At 38.7% G+C, this 20,741-nt stretch overlaps 1 protein-coding gene across 37 annotated transcripts in view; it reads right to left on the bottom strand.

Moving 5' to 3' along the window:
• The window catches only part of DLG2 (discs large MAGUK scaffold protein 2), a 1,002,605-nt gene that overhangs the window by 407,744 nt on the left and 574,120 nt on the right, over nucleotides 1-20,741 (bottom strand). For 2 of the 37 annotated variants that reach the window (XM_061343356.1, XM_061343370.1), the window contains exon 1: nucleotides 20,103-20,559. The exons of 29 other annotated variants lie outside the window; for them this stretch is intronic. In XM_061343356.1, coding sequence (XP_061199340.1) covers nucleotides 20,103-20,420 — 318 coding nt within the window. In that variant the 5' untranslated portion in view covers nucleotides 20,421-20,559. Of the gene's footprint in view, nucleotides 1-2,524; nucleotides 2,651-20,102; nucleotides 20,560-20,741 lie in introns of those variants that run through there. 6 more of the 37 variants (XM_061343363.1, XM_061343373.1, XM_061343362.1 and 3 more) reach the window with 5 other exon arrangements.

Genomic DNA, 20,741 nt, shown 5'->3' with positions numbered 1-20,741 from the left:
TTCCCCATCTTTATGTTTTAGCATTCTGTCATTTCTAAACAGTGTCGTTTTGGCTAGAAAAGGATGCAGAAACAGAGAAAAAAATCGTTATCTTAAACTGAATTAAAATAGATGAAGGCAGTTTTAACAGTGATTTATCTAGCAGGAACCAACATGGCACTTTTACTGATGAGGCAGTCACAAAAAGTAACAGAAGGTACCACTTTGAAATAAAATCATTCTTAGATTATTGGATATCTTTCAGTTACTGATTTCATGACATACTTTCAGCTTATAAACCACAAAAATCTAGGATGTTACCATTTGTATACGTTAATAACAGTGACCTGGGCAGAACTAAGTTGTGGTCTCTCTAGATTTACTGTGTGAATGTGCATAACTTATCCCACAGAATGAAACAACCTTCCTTGTACACAGAGACAACACTGACCTCTCACTGTCACTGTATTGAACAATGAATGTAATAATTGCAAAGACATAAAACCTAAAAACTGTCAGAACTGATCTATTAAGACTGAGAAGATGGGTTTGCAAATCAATTGGGGGAATTTCAAATGTCACAACAACCTTTCATCCACTTACATGATCCCCCGAAACACTGGAACATTAAATGGTTCGTAATGTCAAGCAGCCTTTTCCTATAATAACAACAGTGATAATAATCAGCTCCTGGATGTCTGTCTTTGATATGGTAGTGTTTTATTTCTCTGATTTAAACAGAAGAGTTCCAGAAGAGGACTTTCAGAAATAAGCTTTGATTACTGTTAGGAAAGAAAAAGAAAACATTTCCTGACAAAGCAAAGAGTGGAAGTTATGTACTTTACATCACGTGCTAGAAGACCAGGAAAAGGACTAAGCATTTAGTAACACAAATGAAGCTGGCGGCTTAAGGCAGGATGTAGGTAGAGTACAGGACACAGATTACCCGAACCAAAGAATCAGTTCTGAAAACATTCATCTTTAGGAACTCAGATTTCCCTTGCACCTGTACAACAGTGCTTCAACCTCTAAAAACAACATCTATCTCATGCAATTGACATTCAGACACTAGGTAACCTTTACCAAAGAGCCCTTTGGACAGATCCATTCTCCCCCTACCCTGATTTTAAGGTACCATTTCCACTCTCCAAATGAAATGAACAATTTTCAGCATATCCCCCTCATCCGCTAAATCATGATGCCTGGTAGAAATATGACTTTTACCATTCTCCTGTTGTAAATCTTGACTTTCGCCATAGGACGTCTGGGGAAAATTAACACTTAATCTGTCGGTCCTTTCCAAAAGCTAACCAACTTCACAGGCGGGTGCACCAATTCTGAGCACTAACACATAAAAACCCCACTGCAGACCTGACCCTGATACTAAATAAATGTTTGGCTGGAGGACAAGAAATGGGAACATCGTGTGCTTCAGAGGAATGGGAGAAAAATGACATAGAAAATATTACAGCAAGAAGAACACAGAGTCTGCAGGAAGCACCAGGTTTTTTTAGGGCAACTGTAACAAGGAGAAAACAAGTTAAAGTCAGTCCATCCTTCACATCCTATTATATGCTTTATGACACATTTTGAAATATCTTCTTTGATTATAGTATAAGGTCTCTACTCATACACAAACAAGGACCCAAGCATCTTTTGTTATCATCCTATGTGGTACTGAAGGCAATTAGTTTTACTCACTTGTTAGGTCAATACTATGTTGATATAGTTAGTACCTAAATAATATTTCTCCAGATTGTTGATAATACACATAAGAATTCAGATATATGTCCTTTTGTACCTGCAAATATCAGTGTATTTACTTTAAAGATACCCTGTCAAATTATATTTCATATGAAATGAAGATACACCGAAGAAAACAATATACTCTTTTCTTTCCTATCAAGCACATTCTGACTGTCTTGCCTAACCTGGTCACCAAAAGCATCATCCTGCATCTGCTACTGCATATGGGAAAATAAGTATTTTCGGTGCACATGACATGAATATAAATGAAATGGTTTTTAAAATACTTAAATTTAGCAACTTATATTGATGTAAACATAGAAGAGATCGGTCAAATGAACTGCTCCATTTTATGTGCAAAAAACATCATATTAATGTACGGAATTTGGTGATGAGCAGTAATACCCAGATATTGAATTTAGAATTATTAAATAAAGTTGATAAATACTCCTTCATTTAAATGCTATATCTCAATTATACAATTTTCTGGAATTAAGAATATGTATACATATTAATAATATGTAATATAACTACCTTTGGCATTTTTCATAAGTAGAAATGGTGGCACTATCTTTTAATTTCAGATATATAGAACTATGCATTTTCTACCCAGAAATATCCCACTTATCCCTTCATCAGTAAGAAACACAGATCATCTACGGTAAGAGGTCCGAGTTCATACAGCTCAACAGAGAAATTCAGTTTAAGTCATTTCCCCCAGCTCCCCTTAAAGAAACAACCCTCAGAATTTAAATTTTAAAAGCATTCCTTCTTTCAGAGCTGTTACAGTTTTCCTTACCGGGACAAAAGAATCAAATGAGTCTTGTTCCCAGTTCTCAATAGCTGAAATTGTTTTCAACCAGTAGAGATAACTTGAAATATCAGACATTTCAGAATGCTCCATACTGAAAGCTGCAAGATTAGTAGGACTGAGGTGAGACAGACTTGCAAAAGGAGGACTTTGGCTGTGTTACATAAAGTTCTTAATTAGATCCTTGCTACAAATTACTATCCTAAGAATAAAAAGTTAATCAAAAAGCCTCATTGGAAGGATAGGAGAGCAAGATTAGAGCCGAGACAGCTGTTTCACTTAGGGATAATTGTGCAACTGTTGAACTAGATGGTGTTCCACTGTTCAGAAGTGAAAATAGTTGTGTGAAAATTAAATTGATCCCTTTATGTTACTTAGGACTAAATTATTCACAGCTGTTTTTTCTAAGTGCAGGCCAAGAAATCTCCCTATATGTATATTCCAATGCAGCAAGCACCTACTTCTCAGGCACCCTTAAAACCACAGCCAAATTATTATTATGAAAAGAGTGAAAGTTGGAAAGGTACTGAATACAGAAATTCCATGAGAAAAATTTTTGCAAGGACTTTCAGTGACAAATGTAAGGATCAACCTACAAAGGTTTGTTTAATGTGACTAAATCCGAGAAAACTACCCTAACAACCACAGGATAGTGAAAGATAATTTCTTATCTCTCCCAAAGGATGTTATTCTGGCCTGCATTGCCAAAGGGATGTTGCACAACACTCTTTATCCATTGAGTTTTATTTTCCCTGAACTTACAGGTAGCATTATCATACTGAAGAAATAACGGGACTCCGGTCCATCAGTGGACAGTGTTCAAAGCCCACAGAAATCTTGAAGATTTCAATAAGTTCAGCATTTTATTGGTGACATTTTTTTGGGAGGAGGGTATAGCATACATGTGGGCTGTCTGCTCAGACAACTTACATGAAGACTGGTGCAGATTTTCTGGAACTAGACGTCACCCTATACTAAAGCTCTATAATAAATCATAGAATCACAGAATATTTAGGATTGGAAAGGACATGAAGATCATCTAGTTCCAACCCCCCTGCCATGAGCAGGGATACCTCCCACTAAACCATGCCACCCAAGGCTTCCAAATGTCAGAGTTGAAAAGAAAATATCAAGTATGAAAGTTGAAATACTAGGAATAACTTTTATATTGCCCAACTTCTCATAAAAGCAGATTTCCAAAAAGTAGGAAGTAATTACTTATGAAGAGAAGAAGGTATGAGAGGAGAGAGATTGAAAACTCTGTAATACCAGGCACAAGAAGTAGGAAACAGGTGGCCTTATGTAGTATGTCCTTCCCTGGGTATTAAACCTTTTGGTTTTGTCTACTAGTAACAGTTCATTTTAGGACTCCAAATACTCATGATCAGAGTTCACTGAAAAGTAATATCAGAGGACCAAAAATATTTGAAAAAAATCAAGTAAAGTTCAGCAACTATACTGACAAAAAAAAATAAAAAATAAAAAATCCTAAAGCTTTGCCTGATTCAGAGCAAAATATTTTATTTCAAACAAACATGAAAGCCTTTCCCAGTGTAGCATTTTACAAAGTACATTTTTGATGAGCTGTTACTTTAAAAAGTTTTCAAAGAAGAAAAAAGGTTGACAGCCTAAGGTAAAAACTGTATATTTTTCCCCAAGGAGACCTATTTCTGAAAAGACCCAAAGAAGATCTTGCAACAGAACCTGTGTAGTTTGGCAGAGGAGATGAAGAAAGGGAGATTGAGAGCTGCTTCTCTCCTCCATCCTTGAACCTACTATTGCTTTGGTTAATGAGAAAATTCTACACAAACTTGAATGGTGCAAAAATACTTCAGTGTTAACTAAAATGCAATAAACCTGCAAAGCATAGTTCAAAAAATACCTGACTAACCAAATGAACATGTTAATTTAGTGGAAATTCTGGAATACGTGAACTGCATATACCAAGGAGCAGGTAACATCCTTTCTTCTAAAACTCCTTCCAGAAACATTTAGTACATCATTTAGTATTCAATGGCTTGAATAGACCTTCAGTTTTACCCAGTACAGTTATGTCACTCAAAACACGACCCGTACCATTTGCTGCTCAGAAAGACTTAAAAGTAGGACCATAAATAATTAGCAATTTTTCATAAATTCAAGTAGCTAATGATGAAACTGTTACTTTTTAACACATAAAATGGATTCCTTGCTGTGGAAATTCTTACAAGTAGTTTGTTGTATTTCTCAATGAGCTCATAAAATAAGGTTTAATTTACAAGGTTACTTGTCCTATAAATTCCAGAGATCCAAACAGACCATGACAGACACAGCTGAGGCCATCAGCCAAGCTGGTGGCACCTTTGTGAAAACATATTCAATAAAGAAAATGCTGACAAGGAGAGAATGAGAGAAAAAGAAGACCAGAGCAGTAGAAGGTACTGCATGGTGGAGAAGGCACCCCTCTAAAGACACTGTAGCTGATGGATAAGCTCATGCTGGAGTAGGTATTACCCCTGAGGGACTATGGCCATGGAGAATTCACACTGGTGAGGAGGAAATGAGTAAGGAGGAAGCAACAGGAGAAGAAAAGCATAAAAAGGGAGAAGCAGTAGAGAAAAAAACCTGCTTTGTCCTGACCCCAACCTCCTGTACCACCTCAAAGGAACTGAGTGTAACCTGCAGTGATATCAAGGAGGGAAGAGGAGTGTCTGGAGTGAAGTTGACCCTGGAAAAGCAGGAGGAGAGGTTTTGTTCCCTTTTTTCTCTTGCAGCACCTAATAAAGTAATTAAATATTTATGTTAATTGTTAATAAATTAAGTTGAATTCCCCAAAGTTGAGTCTGTTTTGCCTGTGACAGTAATCGGCGAGCAACTTCTCTATTTTTATTTCGGTTCATGAGCTTCCTCATTCCCATTCTTCCTATTTTCTCCTCCACTCTGTTGCATGGGCAGTGAACAAGTGGCTGCTTGGCTGCCATCTGGGGCCAACTCACCACATCTTGATGTACTATACCTCCAATTAAAGCACATATTTCAGAAGACTTTCCATTATATTTAAAAAGCAGTCTCATAGAATACTTAGTTTTCCAGTATCTCTGAAAAACCACTACAGACATATAACACCTCAGGTCAAGACACTGATGACAAAACACAAAGAGCTCAGAATGAATCAAGATCAAAGTATCACAACAGCTGATGCAACTGCATCAGAGTTCATACATATTAGCTCATACATAAGCTATATTTTATAGGAAAAATAGCATTCCAGATTCCTTTATAGAATCATAGAATAATTAGGGTTGGAAAGGACCTTAAGGTCATTCAGTTCCAACCCCCCTGCCATGGGCAGGGACACCTCACTCTAAACCATATCACCCAAGGCCTCGTCGAACCTGGCCTAGAACACCGCCAGGGATGGAGCATTCACAACCTCCCTGGGCAACCCATTCCAGTGCCTCACCACCCTCACCTTTCCTTACAGGAAAGAATCTCCTCCTTATATCCAATCTAAACTTCCCCTGTTTAAGTTTTAACCCGTTACCCCTTGTCCTATCACTACAGCCCCTAGTGAAGAGTCCCTCCTCAGCATCCCTATAGGCCCCCTTCAGATACTGGAAGGCTGCTATGAGGTCTCCACTCAGCCTTCTCTTTTCCAGGCTGAACAGCCCCAACTTTCTCAGCCTATCTTCATATTGGAGGTGCTCCAGTCCCCTGATCATCCTCTTGGCCCCTCTCTGGACTCGCTCCAACAGTTCCATGTCCTTTTTATGTTGAGGACACCAGAACTGCATACAATACTCCAGGTTAGGTCTCACAAGAGCAGAGTAGAGGGGCAGGATTGCCTCCTTTGAGGCATTCTCCTTTGATGACTTATATATGTAATAACATAATACATATTTATTTCTATGAAAATGAGTACTACTATTGTAAATCAAGTAAATGTTCAATTATTCAACCAGTAAGATTACCTTCTATAATTTACCTGGCTGATGGAGCTTAGGCATTGCTGGGGCAGGTGTGGGAGATATAAATGCCCCTAAGGAGTGCAAGCGACCAGAAGCATGCAGGAAGGAGCCTGTATCTTGCTTGTAGATTCAAAGCCCAGGGAAGCACTCTAGCTCTCTACCAGGATGATAGTGGGCACTCTCCTCAAAGTTAAAACCAGTGTTTCTGACTTCTATATTCTACAGATCAATGGGCCCTGAAAATATTCACCCAAGTGTGTTAAGACAGCTGGCTAACATTGGTGCAAGGCTGCTCTCCATAACTCTGAGAAATACTGGGACATCTTCTCTGTACTGTGCTTTTGCCGTGAAAGTTTGTAACAGATGATCCTTGAGGTCTCTTTCAACCTGGTATTCTATGATTCAGTCTGATATAACAAATCAGCTGGGAATACACCACTATGTCTCTAGCAAAGAGTTTTAGAAATTACTTAACTGTATCTCACCCGTTTACATCTCTCCAACCGGATTAATGCCTTCCTATGAAACATTAAAATGTTTCATTTTTAAAGTAAATTTCTGTAGAGAATAGCTTCTATAAAGCCCCACTGGAGAGTTGCCAATGGTTTGTTTACCAGCCTCTAAGACAGTAAGAGCAAATGACAGAGATAACTGTGCGGTTCACTTTGTAAGGATTTTACACTGGAAGAATTAAAACAACATAGCCATGCAATTATACATACAAGTGTATTTCTTTCTGGTTGCAGAGACATGTGTGCTGTGTAAATCTGCAGGGTTCTGGTGTTTGTCCTTACAGAATTTTTAGTCAAATAAAAGTAAGAATAGTAGTGATTGATAAGTTGCATCCCAAAACTCTTGAATCGTGGTACCTGAACTTTTACATCCCATCATCACAGGAGGTAATGCTGCTTCATAATACTTTCAGATCAGCTGAAATTCTGCTTCACTAACTTCTCCCACTAGTGCTGCAGTAGTTAAAGATCAGTAATTGCAGCAATTAAAATTGACTTCTGTGGTCTTGGAACTCCTCTGGTGGATTGAATCTGAGTGCAAGAAGTCTACAGAAATATAATTTTCTTTCCTCCTCTCATCTGCCAATTTTATTACTGTAATTTCAATTATAATTGAATACAAGTAGCAATTTCTGTGCATTTGATATATTCAACTTTGAAAACATCTTATTTGTTTTTTTAAATCCCAACAATTTATACATGGGATTCATTTTTTTTCCTTCTTTTTCTTTACTTTTACATAGAAATGGAAAAGACAATAACATGAACTAAAACCCCCATCTAATCAGTCAATCTAGTTACAGGTTAGACTTTTACTGTTACATTGATCCCAGTTGAGCAGGGTACTTAACTTTTAGATTGATTGCAGTATTCAAGGAATTACCAGTAATGCAATGCCACTAACACCGCCTGTTTCAGTGTGCTTAGGGAACAGTGTTAAGCACTCTGCTGAACTGTGGTCCACAAAGTTTTCTCTTTCCTCTCTACTGGCATGGCTTCCTTTTCAGTTTCTGTTTTTTTGTAGTCCCTGAAGAAAAATATTGTTTAAGAACAATTAAGAATATTGTTTTTTCAGCTTTTCAATGACTTCTTGCAATTGTTTCATTCTTCCATTTTCAGTATTTTCTCCTCTTATACCAATTTTACCGATTTAGTATTACAAGAACTGGTTAAACTGATTTGTCCAGATCAGCACAACATCCTAGCAACAAGGTCAGCTCAAACTGTGATTCGAGCATCACATATTGATGGAAAGGCTTGAAGAAGTAATGATGGTTGAGCAATTGGTTTTCACCTCCAAGTCGCTGTGTCCATCACCCCAAGAGTACAGCCCTTCCTTTAGCCAAAGTTTCTCACAGATTGAATGAGCTGATGCAAAGTGACCCACTTCAGCAAAGACCTCATTACCCAGCACAAAGCTTTCTTCAGTAACATGAAGAACCACTACCCTCCAAAGCATGGAAATCTTATCAACATACGTTCATGGATCCAAAGTCACTGAGATTCCCTGCAAGCGGACTGGCTGTGACGCTACACCTCTATGGTTGCCACAAGCAGCAAAGGCCTTTGAAGGTCGAATGGAGAAGAGATTCCAGATACCCTTCCACATAGATGGGTTAGCCAAAAACCAGTATAAACCAGCTAAAAATTAGAGGACTTCAACAAATAGTACAGGTCGGTCCAGTCTAGCTGTTGCCTATACGACTAAGCTATGACAAAGTGGTTGAAAATGCGAAGTTCCCCCTCTGTTTTACGTACAATGAACCAAGTTTTATGTACAATGTACAAAATCCCTGGCTCAGCCTTTTCAGTCAGAAATGGAATGAATGGTGAACTCACAAATGTATCAGAAAACAAAAGAAGAAAAGTCATATAGCTGTTTGTTCTGAGGCACTTTAAGAAATGTCAAGACATCAGGCATATGACATCTGGAGAAAACACAAACAGCACCAATTTTGCCTTGATCACCTTTCCTGTCCCTGGTCGTTTGTTGAACATCACCTAACACTTCAGATTTCAAACGGATTTCTGGTGGTTTTATTATCACTATCATTATTAATAAAAACAAAACCAAGCTACTTTACCCTTCATCCTTCTGCCACCAAATGTTTTTGATGTGGCAATTCTGTTGCCTTTTGCATTTTGCTGTCTTGTCAGATTTGCTGAACCCTCAAGTGCAAGAGGTAACATGATGAAATAGAAACTGGCAGAAAGTACATTAAAGTTGTTATCACCTGAGGACAAATCCTGTCAAGTGAACCACAAGGAAAAAGACTTCCATCTGGAAACAAGACAAAGAGCATACAGGTAAACCCAGTAATTCCACTACTGTTTTGGCAGGCATTCAAAAATGCGAAAATATAGATGAGGTATGAAAAATTACATAGAAGTAATGGGGCTCTTCAAAACAGAAGACAGAAAGAGGCAAAGGTGAGAAGGAAAACAGTTTTAATTTCCCCAGTACTGAAACGTGTTTTGAAAAGGTGTTACATAAAATGAGCGAAAGGCAGCCTTTTGGTTACACATGACAAGGGCTACCATCAGAAGACACAAGGACCCAAGAATTATGAATTTGAAGAGCTTTTAGGTTTTTGGCCATTCAGCAAAATATTTCTGCAATTCTGCATTTTTGTTCACTACAAAGAGCTGGTTCATCCTTTCTGTATTCTCCAGATGATAACAAAATGTTTTACATCTTGGTACACAGACTAGTTCAGCTGATAGTAACCAGTGCTTAAAACCAAAAAGACCTAGGAGTGATAACCTCAAGTTTCAGCACAAATTATTTAAAGAGTAATGTATGAGTTCTAGGTTTGTGCTGACTATGCAGACTTAAATGCATCTCAGTAAAACCAGAAGACCCACTGAGAATACTGCCATGACAACTCAAAGAAAAAAAGAATTACAAAAGGCAGGATTTTCGCAGATTTATGCCTGCAGAAGTGATCAGATTGCTCCCACTTTTATACTTGCAATGACTGAGCAAGCTAATAACTAACTGCCCCAGAGGCAACTGCAGTATATCATAACTTCGCTTATTACATAGAATACATCTACATGCTAATCACAGCAACCTATACCTAGCTGAGTATTTGTAAAAACTAGACTCCTGGAAATTACAAATATGTGGCACCCTCTTCTCCCATCACTTTTTAATCTCCTTCCCAGATTTTGCATGACAACATCTCTAGCCAGCTGTTACTGGTTATTCACCTACACACATCTTCTACCCATAGTCAGTCCCCTGACACTGTTTCTGAAAAATTAAATCAATGGGAACTGAGGATATAGAGCTGTCAATTACTGAATATTATTAAGCAAAAGTTTTCATGTCTTTCATATACAAATGTATGCACATTAGCAGGAGGAGTAACCAGAAAAATATTAATAAGCTGCAGTAGAACCTGGATTTCATTCACAATTTTTTATGGGTTCTCATGTTAACGAGTTTGGGTTTACTTCCACATATGTGTGTTTTCTGCATGTCAGAAAGAAGTGCAGAGGAAGGTACTGTAATCTCTCCAAGTCTGAAATCAGGAGCTGTGTGCTAGGTTCTGTTATCCAGAGAGGTACACATCTCATGGAAACTGATGATTAAACTAGTTAGACCTTATTTTTAAGTAGCTCCATATCCCAGGAATTAAACCCCAAAATACTTACTTTACCCATCATTATAAAAAATGACCCAAACGTCCATCCTGCTTTGGTTTGGGAATAGCTGCATAAAACTTTATCATTTACCTGTAAACGTATTAAAACATTGCATGTATTAAAACATGAATATATAAAGGTTTTGTAAGTCATAAATGTGCATACTCAATGTTAGCGTTTTTCCATTTTTACACATACAATTAAAAAGGAAAAGAATTCATGTCATAGGAGATATTTTACTGATAAAGCAGAAATACCATGTAGTGAAGAAAACTGCTGTACAGAGCCACAGCCTTATTCATGGAAGATGAATATTTCAGTACTACATAACTATTTCTTACTAAAACCGCATAAAAAAAACCACTGTGATTGAGAAGTGTTGGAAAATAAAACAATAAAGGCTTCAAGCACTTGCTTCTAAATCTGTTTGAGCAAGCTAGTGGTGTTCAAAGGCCAAAGACTATTCAGAACATAGTATCAAATGTGACAGCATCAGCCCTAAAGAGAACTTGAGACCAGGACCCTGATTTTTTTTTACTGCCTTCTTATCTGAATACCTAGATAGGAATTTTTGGGGCTTTCTCACAAAATATCATTTGCTTTTTTGAGTCTGCCTGACTGCTTCCTCACAGAGCTCTGACAAGCAGCATCTACAGTTATGACTACAAGATACACGCATTTGAGAGAACCCAGATGTGTCTGCTGAACAGAAAGTGAGAACAGAAAGGGAACAAGGTGTCCCCGAAACTCTCCATTTCCTGAATGGCACATTTTGCATGAGTTCTTAGAGGTAGCAAAGAGCTCTATACAAGTTTTTGCACTTAGAACAGGGAGGGCCCCCAAGCACTGCGGTGTTGTCAAAGTGGAAACGCGCACATCAGGTAGCACATTAAGTGTGACTACCCTTGAAAGAAGCTGCTGCGTGGTATCTTCTGGGACGCATCCCTTGTCACATGCTTCTGCTCTCAGCTTTGTGCTGGCGCTAGAAGCTGTGCTAATGGACATCAAGCTGGGCCATGAAATAGGTCTCTCAAACACCTTTGTGGGTTTTCTTTCCAGTTTAACTTTCTGACATAGCTCTCTAAGCTCAGTGTGTAATCATAAAAAGCAGCACAAGAAAGGAAGTGAAGTGCAGTGCCAGAACACCTCTTCTCTGGCAGCCACTCCTAAGGGGAGCACATCTGCATTTCTCCTTCACAAAGCTGTCAAATATTTCATAAAACAGACCTTACAAAATGAAGTAAAATAGACTTTACTCACATTAATAAATATTTAATATGCTCAGCTATTAGATGAGTGATGACTTTAAGACAAAAACTTGGACGAATCAGCAAAAGTTTCTGTGATTGTGAATGCAACAAACACCAGTTCAGTAGGGAGGAAGTGTTTATCAGAATTTAAAACAAATGTAAGCAGAAGGAATCCTAAAAGTCTCCGCTTAACTGTTTTTAGACCTAAGTGCAGCAGAGCTGCTCCATGATGTCAGTAACTGGAAGCCTATGGCATGACTCCATTTCACTCTCATTTGAAATGCATAGTGAAAATCATTCATCTGATGTTCTGTTTGACCAGTTATATGAGCAATTTCATCTTTTGAAGTACCCTGCTTCTCTTGCACAAATACTTAATCAGAAAGGTAAAAGTCCATATTAAAAGTACAACATATCTAAAACAAAACCAGATGTTATTTTGCTAAGTTGGATTTTGTACTGCATTCATAGCTGGCTCCTGCGACTTACAAAAAGCTCAAACCAGAATTGGAATTTACAAAAAGGATTATTCTGTTTGTTTTTCTGATGTTCATTTCAGATATTAGAGAACCTCTATTTTGAATACATAAATAAGTCCTTTTTGATCCCGGTATTTCTAACTCTTAAAACAATGGGAGTTTTTGAAAGTAGGTGACCATTGAGCTGATTCATCTGATTAAGTGACATAAGAATATTTATACAAAAAAGGTAAATTAACATATGTTACTGAATTTATAAACTCTACTTTAAAAATCTATAGATTATTTAAAAGAAAACACAATTCATAAGAGAAGTTTAATAAATAGGATTCTTTTTTCTTTTTTTGGCTTTATTTTAATGATCTTTCATCCAAAAGCCACATGCAGACATGAGAAAACAGAGAGCTTAATTAGCAAACTCTGTCAATTCTGTCATTACCACAAACAGAAAGTCCCTCTAGGGTTTTTTGTAGGGAAATCTGACATTTTCAGTTGATTCAAATAGCCCAAGACAGTAGAGAGAGCCATTTCCAAAAGGGAAATCAATGTTCAGGGTGTGTCTTCAAGCCATGCCAAAATGGCTGAGATAAATTCTATGTCAATCTTTGCCATTGCTCAGCATCCAGCTATAAACTGTCATGGATCATCTTTGACTTATTTTGTTTTGCTTAGGCCAAAGACATTTTGTTAAGTTGCTGTAAAGGTTTTGCATCTTTGAATGCCTAATTCAAAAGCAGTGAAACATTAGACCAAAAGTACAATCAGGGTTAACAAGTCTTATTCCTACCATCTCAAGGAAGCTATAAGGAAACCATTCTTTATTTTGCCTTTAGTTCAGAGAGCATCCAGTCTACCAGTCAAGCTGACATACCAGAAAACAGTTCCAGCAACTTCAACCTCCATAATCTCATGAGTCAGGAAGACAAGAGGAAGGCCACGAGGATGATCAGGGGACTGGAGCACCTCCTGTATGAAGACAGACTGAGAAAGTTGGGGCTGTTCAGCCTGGAGAAGAGAAGGTTGCGTGGAGACCTCATAGAAGCCTTCCAGTATCTGAAGGGGGCCTATAGGGATGCTGGGGGTGGACTCTTCATTAGGGACTGTAGTGACAGGACAAGGGGCAATGGGTTAAAACTGAAACAGGGGAAGTTTAGACTGGATATAAGGAGGAAATACTTTCCTGTAAGGGTGGCGAAGCACTGGAAGGGGTTGCCCAGGGAAGTTGTGAATGCTCCATCCCTGGCAGTGTTCAAGGCCAGGTTGGATGAGGCCTTGGGTGATATGGTTTAGTGCAAGGTGTTCCTGCCCATGGCAGGGGGGTTGGAACTTGATGATCTTAAGGTCCTTTCCAACCCTAACTATTCTATGATTCTATGACAAAATCCTATTGTGTGTCATGTGCCATCATAATAATATAGGAGAGATCAAGACTTTCATGTGTTGTAAGTTCCTGTGATGGTAAGGAACATGTTGTTAGATGAAAATATTCCATCCCTAGGTTAGGTGAAAGTATTCCTGGGAGTATATTGCACACTACAGAAAAAGCGATGAACAATTTATCCATGGGTGAATACAGATGCCAAGTATTGGAGAAATTCATCAATAGCAGGAGGGCTATCAGAGCACTTGTGCAATTTTGGCCAACTACCAATGCTACTAACAATTCCCTTCCAAATTCTACAATTCCCTTCTCATGCCCTCATTCATCCTCCCTGAAAACCCAAGAAGCCAAATTATATGTCAAGGGGAGAAAATGTTCTTGGCTTCTTGAGGCATCTGAGAGGAGAAACTCTGAAACATGGGATTAATTAAATGCAAATCTAAATATGGTGCAACAAATCATGCAAATTATGCATTAACATATTTATGACCGAATAATCAGCAGGAGCCAAAATATGTGTAGATAAGCTATAAATCATTACAATCATTGGTTAGTGCACTACATAGAATATATTTATCCTTTTCAGTATTTAAATGAAGACACATGGAACATCTTGCACATAAATACTTTCATGATCTGTGTAACTATGACTATTCCTTAATTGTCTTTGCTGTCACTTAAAATTATGCATTATCAAAGATATGAACATGGAAGAAAGACCTGATACATTAATAGAAGGAGACAGAACACTGTGCAACAAAAAAAAGTATATCCTCTTTAACTCCCACTGGCCTTTTGGAAAGCAATGCTACATTATCAGAAAGTGGTGGCTGAATTGAATGACCCCTTCAGACACAGTGAATCATAAAAATCTCATGACTAGTGCCGGGGTTTTCTTTTTTAAAAACAAACCAAAACAAACAAGAAAACCCAAACCAAACCAACCAACCAAAAACCAAACTGCAAACCTGTATTTTATGGAGAAAATTCAAATGTTCTCAGCATGTTTAGTTTCTGGTATTTTCATGACATATCAAGTCCATCTTTCAAATTGGAATCATATGAACAGTGATTACATTAAAGAAACCATATATGAAGTTCAACAAGACCAAGTGCAAGTTCCTGCACCTGGGTTGAGGCAATTCTCAAACACAGCTTACAGACTGGGTGGAGACTGGATTGAGGAGAAAGACTTGGGGATGTTGGTTGAGAAGAGCTCCCCATGACCCAGCATGTGTGCTCTTGAGCCCAGAAACCAACCATGTCCTGGGTTGCATCAAAAGGAGAGTGACCAGCAGGTCAAGGGAGGGGATTTTCCTGCTCTACTTTGTTCTCATGCGACCATCCTGCAGTCCTGCATCCAGCTGTGGGGCAACAGCACAAGAGGGATGTGGAACAGTTGGAGTGAGTCCAGAGGAGGCCACAAAGATGCTCTGGGCCTGGAGAAGGCTCTGGGGAGACCTTAAAGCAGCTTTCAGTGACTAAAGGGGCTACAAGAAACCTGGAGAGGGGCTTTGGACAAGGGCCTGTAGGGACAGGACAAGGGGGAATGGCTTTAACCTGACAGAGGGGAGACTGAGACAAGCTCTTAGGCAGAAGCTCTTCCCTGTGAGGGTGTTGAGGCACTGGCACAGGGTGCCCAGAGAAGCTGTGGCTGCCCATCCCTGGCAGTGGTCAAGGTCACGTTGGACACAGGGGCTTGGAGCAAGCTGCTCTAGTGGAAGGTGTCCCTGCCTGTGACAGGGGGTTGGAACTGGATGAGCTTCAAGGTCCCTTCCAACCCAAACCATTCTATACTTTTATGAATCCCAAAGAAATATTATGTGACATTTCATGCTACTTCTGACTAGAACCATTCCCTGTATCACTCATGAGATTGCTGGCCTCATTTTAACCTCCTTCTTATGCCAAACATAACCTAAATGCTATGATTTCAGTATTAACAATGCTTTCTTGGTTTCTGTAGAATAAGTACATAAAATTTGAATGTAAATGCATAGTTTTCTAAAGCAGCTCTTCTGTGAGAGTGTCAGATATAAATGTCACTCAGAATTCTGTAGACTTCTGAAAGTCCTCTGTGGGACTGACAGAGGAATCTGGCTTTCAATAGCCTTGAAGGTTAAAAAAAACCCCAAAAGTTTAAAAGCCAAATAAACAGCATTATTTGACTCTCCTTTTACTGCTCTTTTACTGTCACTTAAAAGTACTAAATTAGAATGAAAAGACCTCCCTTAGCTAACTAAAATTGCTCTATGTACTTCCATTGCCAGGAGTGACACAACAGAAGTATCGCCAGTTGCATGCAGGAATCTATGGATTTGGAAAGAGTAATCTAAGCTTTCAAAAACACAACTGATGACAAATCATTTCTTTATAGTGTTAGGAGAGCCAGTATCTGTTGGAATAGTATCGTAGCAGAATGCCTTGAAGCTAGCTCTCATCTCATCTCACCATAAAAAGAGCTTTCAAATGATATCCTGAAATTTCAGCACCAGCGCCAGGGGCCTTCAAAGACAAAAGACCATTCTCAGCTGATAGTTCAGAGTTTGGCTATTAACCACTTTCTTTTAAGTCATGTCACATCTATAAGCTAGTGTTTAGCTCACAAGCCTCTTTACCAGGTAACAAAACAGCTCTGTGATGATATTTCTTTTAAAAGACACTGATTCCAAAAAAAAAACACCTTTTTTTTTTTTTTATATTGCTGGAAAAAATCCACCAACCTAAAAAGTCATCAAAGCTGACATTGACAGTAAGCTGTTTATATATATATATATATATATATGATAATTTACACTTCTACGTAACTTTTCAAAACCAAACACATGTATTCATTTTTGCAGATGACACATCCAAGACACTATGCGATAAGAGCTTTTTTGCTTTGAGAGCATGTCAAAACAAAAGGCCAAAAACTTAGTAGCAAATGGAGTTAGTTGGAGTCCAACATTGTCTTCTAAACTGGGAAACAGCCAAAGATGGGAATTCACTTCTACATCTTCCTTCCCCTTTGACAGCAAAATACTGAGCCTTAAGAAACTGAAAACATGCATTTACACACCTTGGGAAGGTGTTTATAGGAGGCTCTCTTTCATAGAGACCACATGGAATAAAATCTATACTGTGGACTTAAAAGCACAGCAGGTCAATCTCTTCAATTTCTTCTTCAACCTACAATCAGAGCAATACAGAATTCTATCCTTCCATCCCTTCCACACAAAAAGTAGGAGGTCATTGCACACCTTCACCTACACCTGTTATCGTACATTTCTAATCTGATTAATTGGTAGACCACATGTGCCAGCAGGGAAAGGGCACCCAATGTTACAAACTACATCCAATGTTAGGATGACCCATGGAAAATGTTAGGTCACTTCCCTGCCTCTCCCTTCCCCATCCCCAGTTTCACTGAGATCTCTCACAGAATAACACTGACCTTAGATATGAAATCACTGAGTGCATCACACAAACTATATGACCCCATGACACTGATACATGTACCAGTGCACTTCAGAGAAGCAAGAAATATTTCCAGGCAACAATGACATATAAAAACTTGACTATTACGTTACTTTTCTTCTTTGCTATCTTCTTTTATTTTCTCTTTTAAATAAAGGAAACAAAACTGTGTGTTTGTCAGAAATGACTGGAAGTAAAAACCAAATTAAGTCTTGGAATTCGGTTTTCCATCTAAACTTTATTTCAGTGCATTTTCAAAATGAAGAGTTTAATGTTTTGTTTTGGGGTTTTGCTTTTTTTTTTTGTAATTCAAAATGCATTCCTGTTTGGAGCTATAGAAAGCATTTTGCTACCCCAAACTCAACATAAAACTACAAGCAAACAAGCTAGCAAAGAAGAATATCCAAGATGAAATATTAATAATACTGGAGTGCCATTCTTTGCTCTGACATACTTAAGAAAGAGGAACTAGTAAAGAAAATGAAGCCATGTCCTCAGCAATAAAAATCAACCTTTTTATCAGGATGACAAAGGGCACATTAGTAACAGCTGTCTAGTACACACTCTAGGAATTATATTGGTACTACAGAACTAATCAAGAATCCGCTTTTCCAAGGTGTTGTGGCTTTACTCTACTTGAAGAAAGTAGTCCCTTCCAAAAATGTCAAGCAGAAGAAAAATATGCTTAGAACTGTACAGAAAAAAAACAACCTTCTACCTTTGAAGCTATCACTAGCATATTAATTATCACATTTAAACGTAATACAGAAATTTCAAATAAATTTTCCCTTTGTTAGGCCAGCAAATGTAAATCACTCGTGTTACTTATTTTAGCAAGAAAGATGACAGCCTTCCCAGTCAACATAGCCCTCAAAACCCATCACTGACTTCAGCGTGCATCCCCAAAGTAAGGGCAATCAAGGGCAGCTTTATAATGTTTTCCCATATTGCATCTATGCAATAATTGATAAATTGATCCTCTAAGTGTATGTACATACGATGTACACACATATATACACACTCTTCCCTTCCCATACCCTGTACAATGCTTACTTTACACAGAGAAATAAAGATTATTATTTGAAACAAACTATCTCACAACTCTAGGACCTAAAAAATATCAAGTATTTGCCAAAGTGTAACAGTCCATCCCTAGGCACACAACATCAGACTGAACGATGATGGATTGGTTCATTATAGGCAGAAGCCCAAAAAGGGACTTTCTTAAACAGAATAAGTTAGTTGGCACTAGGAATGTACAGTAAAGAAAGTTTATACTACAGAGTTCAAACTGAAATATAAGAAAGTACATACACCTGAGCAATTTCACACTCTATAAGCAGAAGTGCATGTGGTTACAAAGGCATTAAAAATACTGAAGTAACTTCACAGTGCATCTATAGCTTAGATATTGAACTAGACTTAGAAGTGGACTGTTATTATGGTTATTGTTATTAAAGTAACTCAAATTTCTCTTTATAACTAAGGAACTCTTTACAGTATTTCTTTCCTTCAAGCTTTTTCTAAAACAAAACTCTTCAGAGCCTAAGAAAAGATTTAGATCTTTTTATAATTAAAATTTGAAAAAAGACTAGTTTTAGATTTTATGTAATATTTTCTCTTTGGCTTTATTTTAGCACAAATAGTTGTATATGATTTACATACAACAGAAAATATATAGTATTAACTGTCATCACATGCAATATTTTGGTCACTCCAAAATATATCAGAAAGCTTAGTTTTTCCACTTGATAATGGATTTGAAGCAGAAAATAAAGCATTTCCTATAAAGCATTTGCTTTCAGTCAACAGAGCATCCCATTTTTAGACCATAGAACAAGACAAAGTACAGCTACCCTACCTGACCATCCTTTGTCTTGCAGCTTTTCTGTTCAGTGAAAATATATTAAAACCATTTCCATCAACGAATTGATTTAGTCTTTAGAGAGGGTGCACATGCTCAATGTGGGCTAAGGCTAGTTAAACTCTAGTGTACACTATTTCAGTAAGTAAACATATATCCCCAAACCCTATTTTGATATTACATTCTGCTTTTTAGTGTGAAATTATAACAAAAGGGTTTGATATTGACATAATACAAAGCTTTGGAATGAGCTTAAACTTTTCTAAGGGAAAAATGAAAACATGCACTGGGGAGCAAGTGTTAATGCTTTCTAATATTAACCATCATATGAGTGTCACTGTGATTTTTATTTCACAGTGCTGGATTGTATGGTGTGTGACATCTCTCAATCTAACTGCTTCCAGGTATCTGTACACATCCTTGAGCCTGGCTGGTTTATATTTTAAAATACACTGCCTTGCCATTCAATAAAAATCTATTGATTTGTGAGTGTTAAAGAGCTATTTCATATTTATTAAAGATTTCAATCACAGTGGAGGTTCAAAAGAGGAAAACCAGGTCACACTTTCTCTTATTAATAAATCTAACACCCCCCCCTTCTGTGTTTAAAATATCCTTATTAATTACATGCAATATTTAAAAACAAACTGTTTACAGAAACAGGCACAATCCATTACATGGGGGGGGGGGGGGGGGGGATGATAAACACATAATTTCTTTGTGCAACACAAAGGAGTACAAAGCCTGTAGAACCTGGAGGTAGAAACCAAATCATTTTAACAAGAAAACCCTTGCAAAAGGACCCCACAGTTTCCCCAGGCCACAGAGAAGCAATATTCAAACAACAGACATTACCAACTGACAGCTCACCCTTGCATACAATTTCACCAGAAGGCACCACTAAACACAAATCAAGACACAGCACAAGAAGTTGCCACCACCACCAAACCTCACACCACCAAACCTCACTTTCTTTCCCTGCAGCATCCTCTAAGTCACTTGGAGAGTGAAGAATTGGCTCACCTGCACCGGGGGGGACCAGCCGTGGGTACAGGAGCACTCTGACCACCGCTGCCCCTGGCTGCCCTGTGGCTTGGATGGGGATTTATGGGGACTCTTCCGCACAGTGTCCCACAAAGGAACAAACTTGCTCCTGCTCTGGCTGGCACCCCCAGGTCCCCAGGAGGGAAGCGCCTGAGAGCTACACTGGAGCCCTGGAGGATGCTGATGCCAACGGCAGACACAGTGAGCATCCCTTGCTACCGGAGGCACATTCCTGCCAGCATCCGACCCTTCGGACCCCCTGCCACAGCTGTGCTGCTTGGGAAGGTGTGCGTGCATGGCGCACCCAGGGCTTCCTTTGGCCACTTTGCATCCAAGCGTTTCTCCTCCCAGACGTGAGGTCCTTTGCCGGGGCCTCTCCAGCCCCCTTGGCAGCAGCTAGTGGCAGAGCATGGCGGGAGCGAGGCGCAGCAGGAGCTGTTGGCCAGCAGCTCTGTGTCAATACCGGACTCCACTCGCGCAGCTACTTGACAGCATCCCCGCTGCAGGCAGAAGCAATCAATGCTCTGTGTGGCTGGGATGTGCGCCTGCATCCCTTTCTGAATGACAAACCACGAGAGGAAGAAAAGAGAGAAAAACAAACAAAAAAAGCACTCCTGC

This window comes from Neopsephotus bourkii, unplaced genomic scaffold (assembly GCF_033783945.1).
Source record: "Neopsephotus bourkii isolate Nb327-2 ecotype Australia unplaced genomic scaffold, CSIRO-AGI_Nbou_v1 NB_1825, whole genome shotgun sequence".
NCBI classification, from domain to species: Eukaryota; Metazoa; Chordata; class Aves; order Psittaciformes; family Psittacidae; genus Neopsephotus; species Neopsephotus bourkii.
The sequence above is the reverse complement of the archived record's forward strand: the minus strand, read 5'-3'. Positions and strand labels throughout refer to the sequence as shown.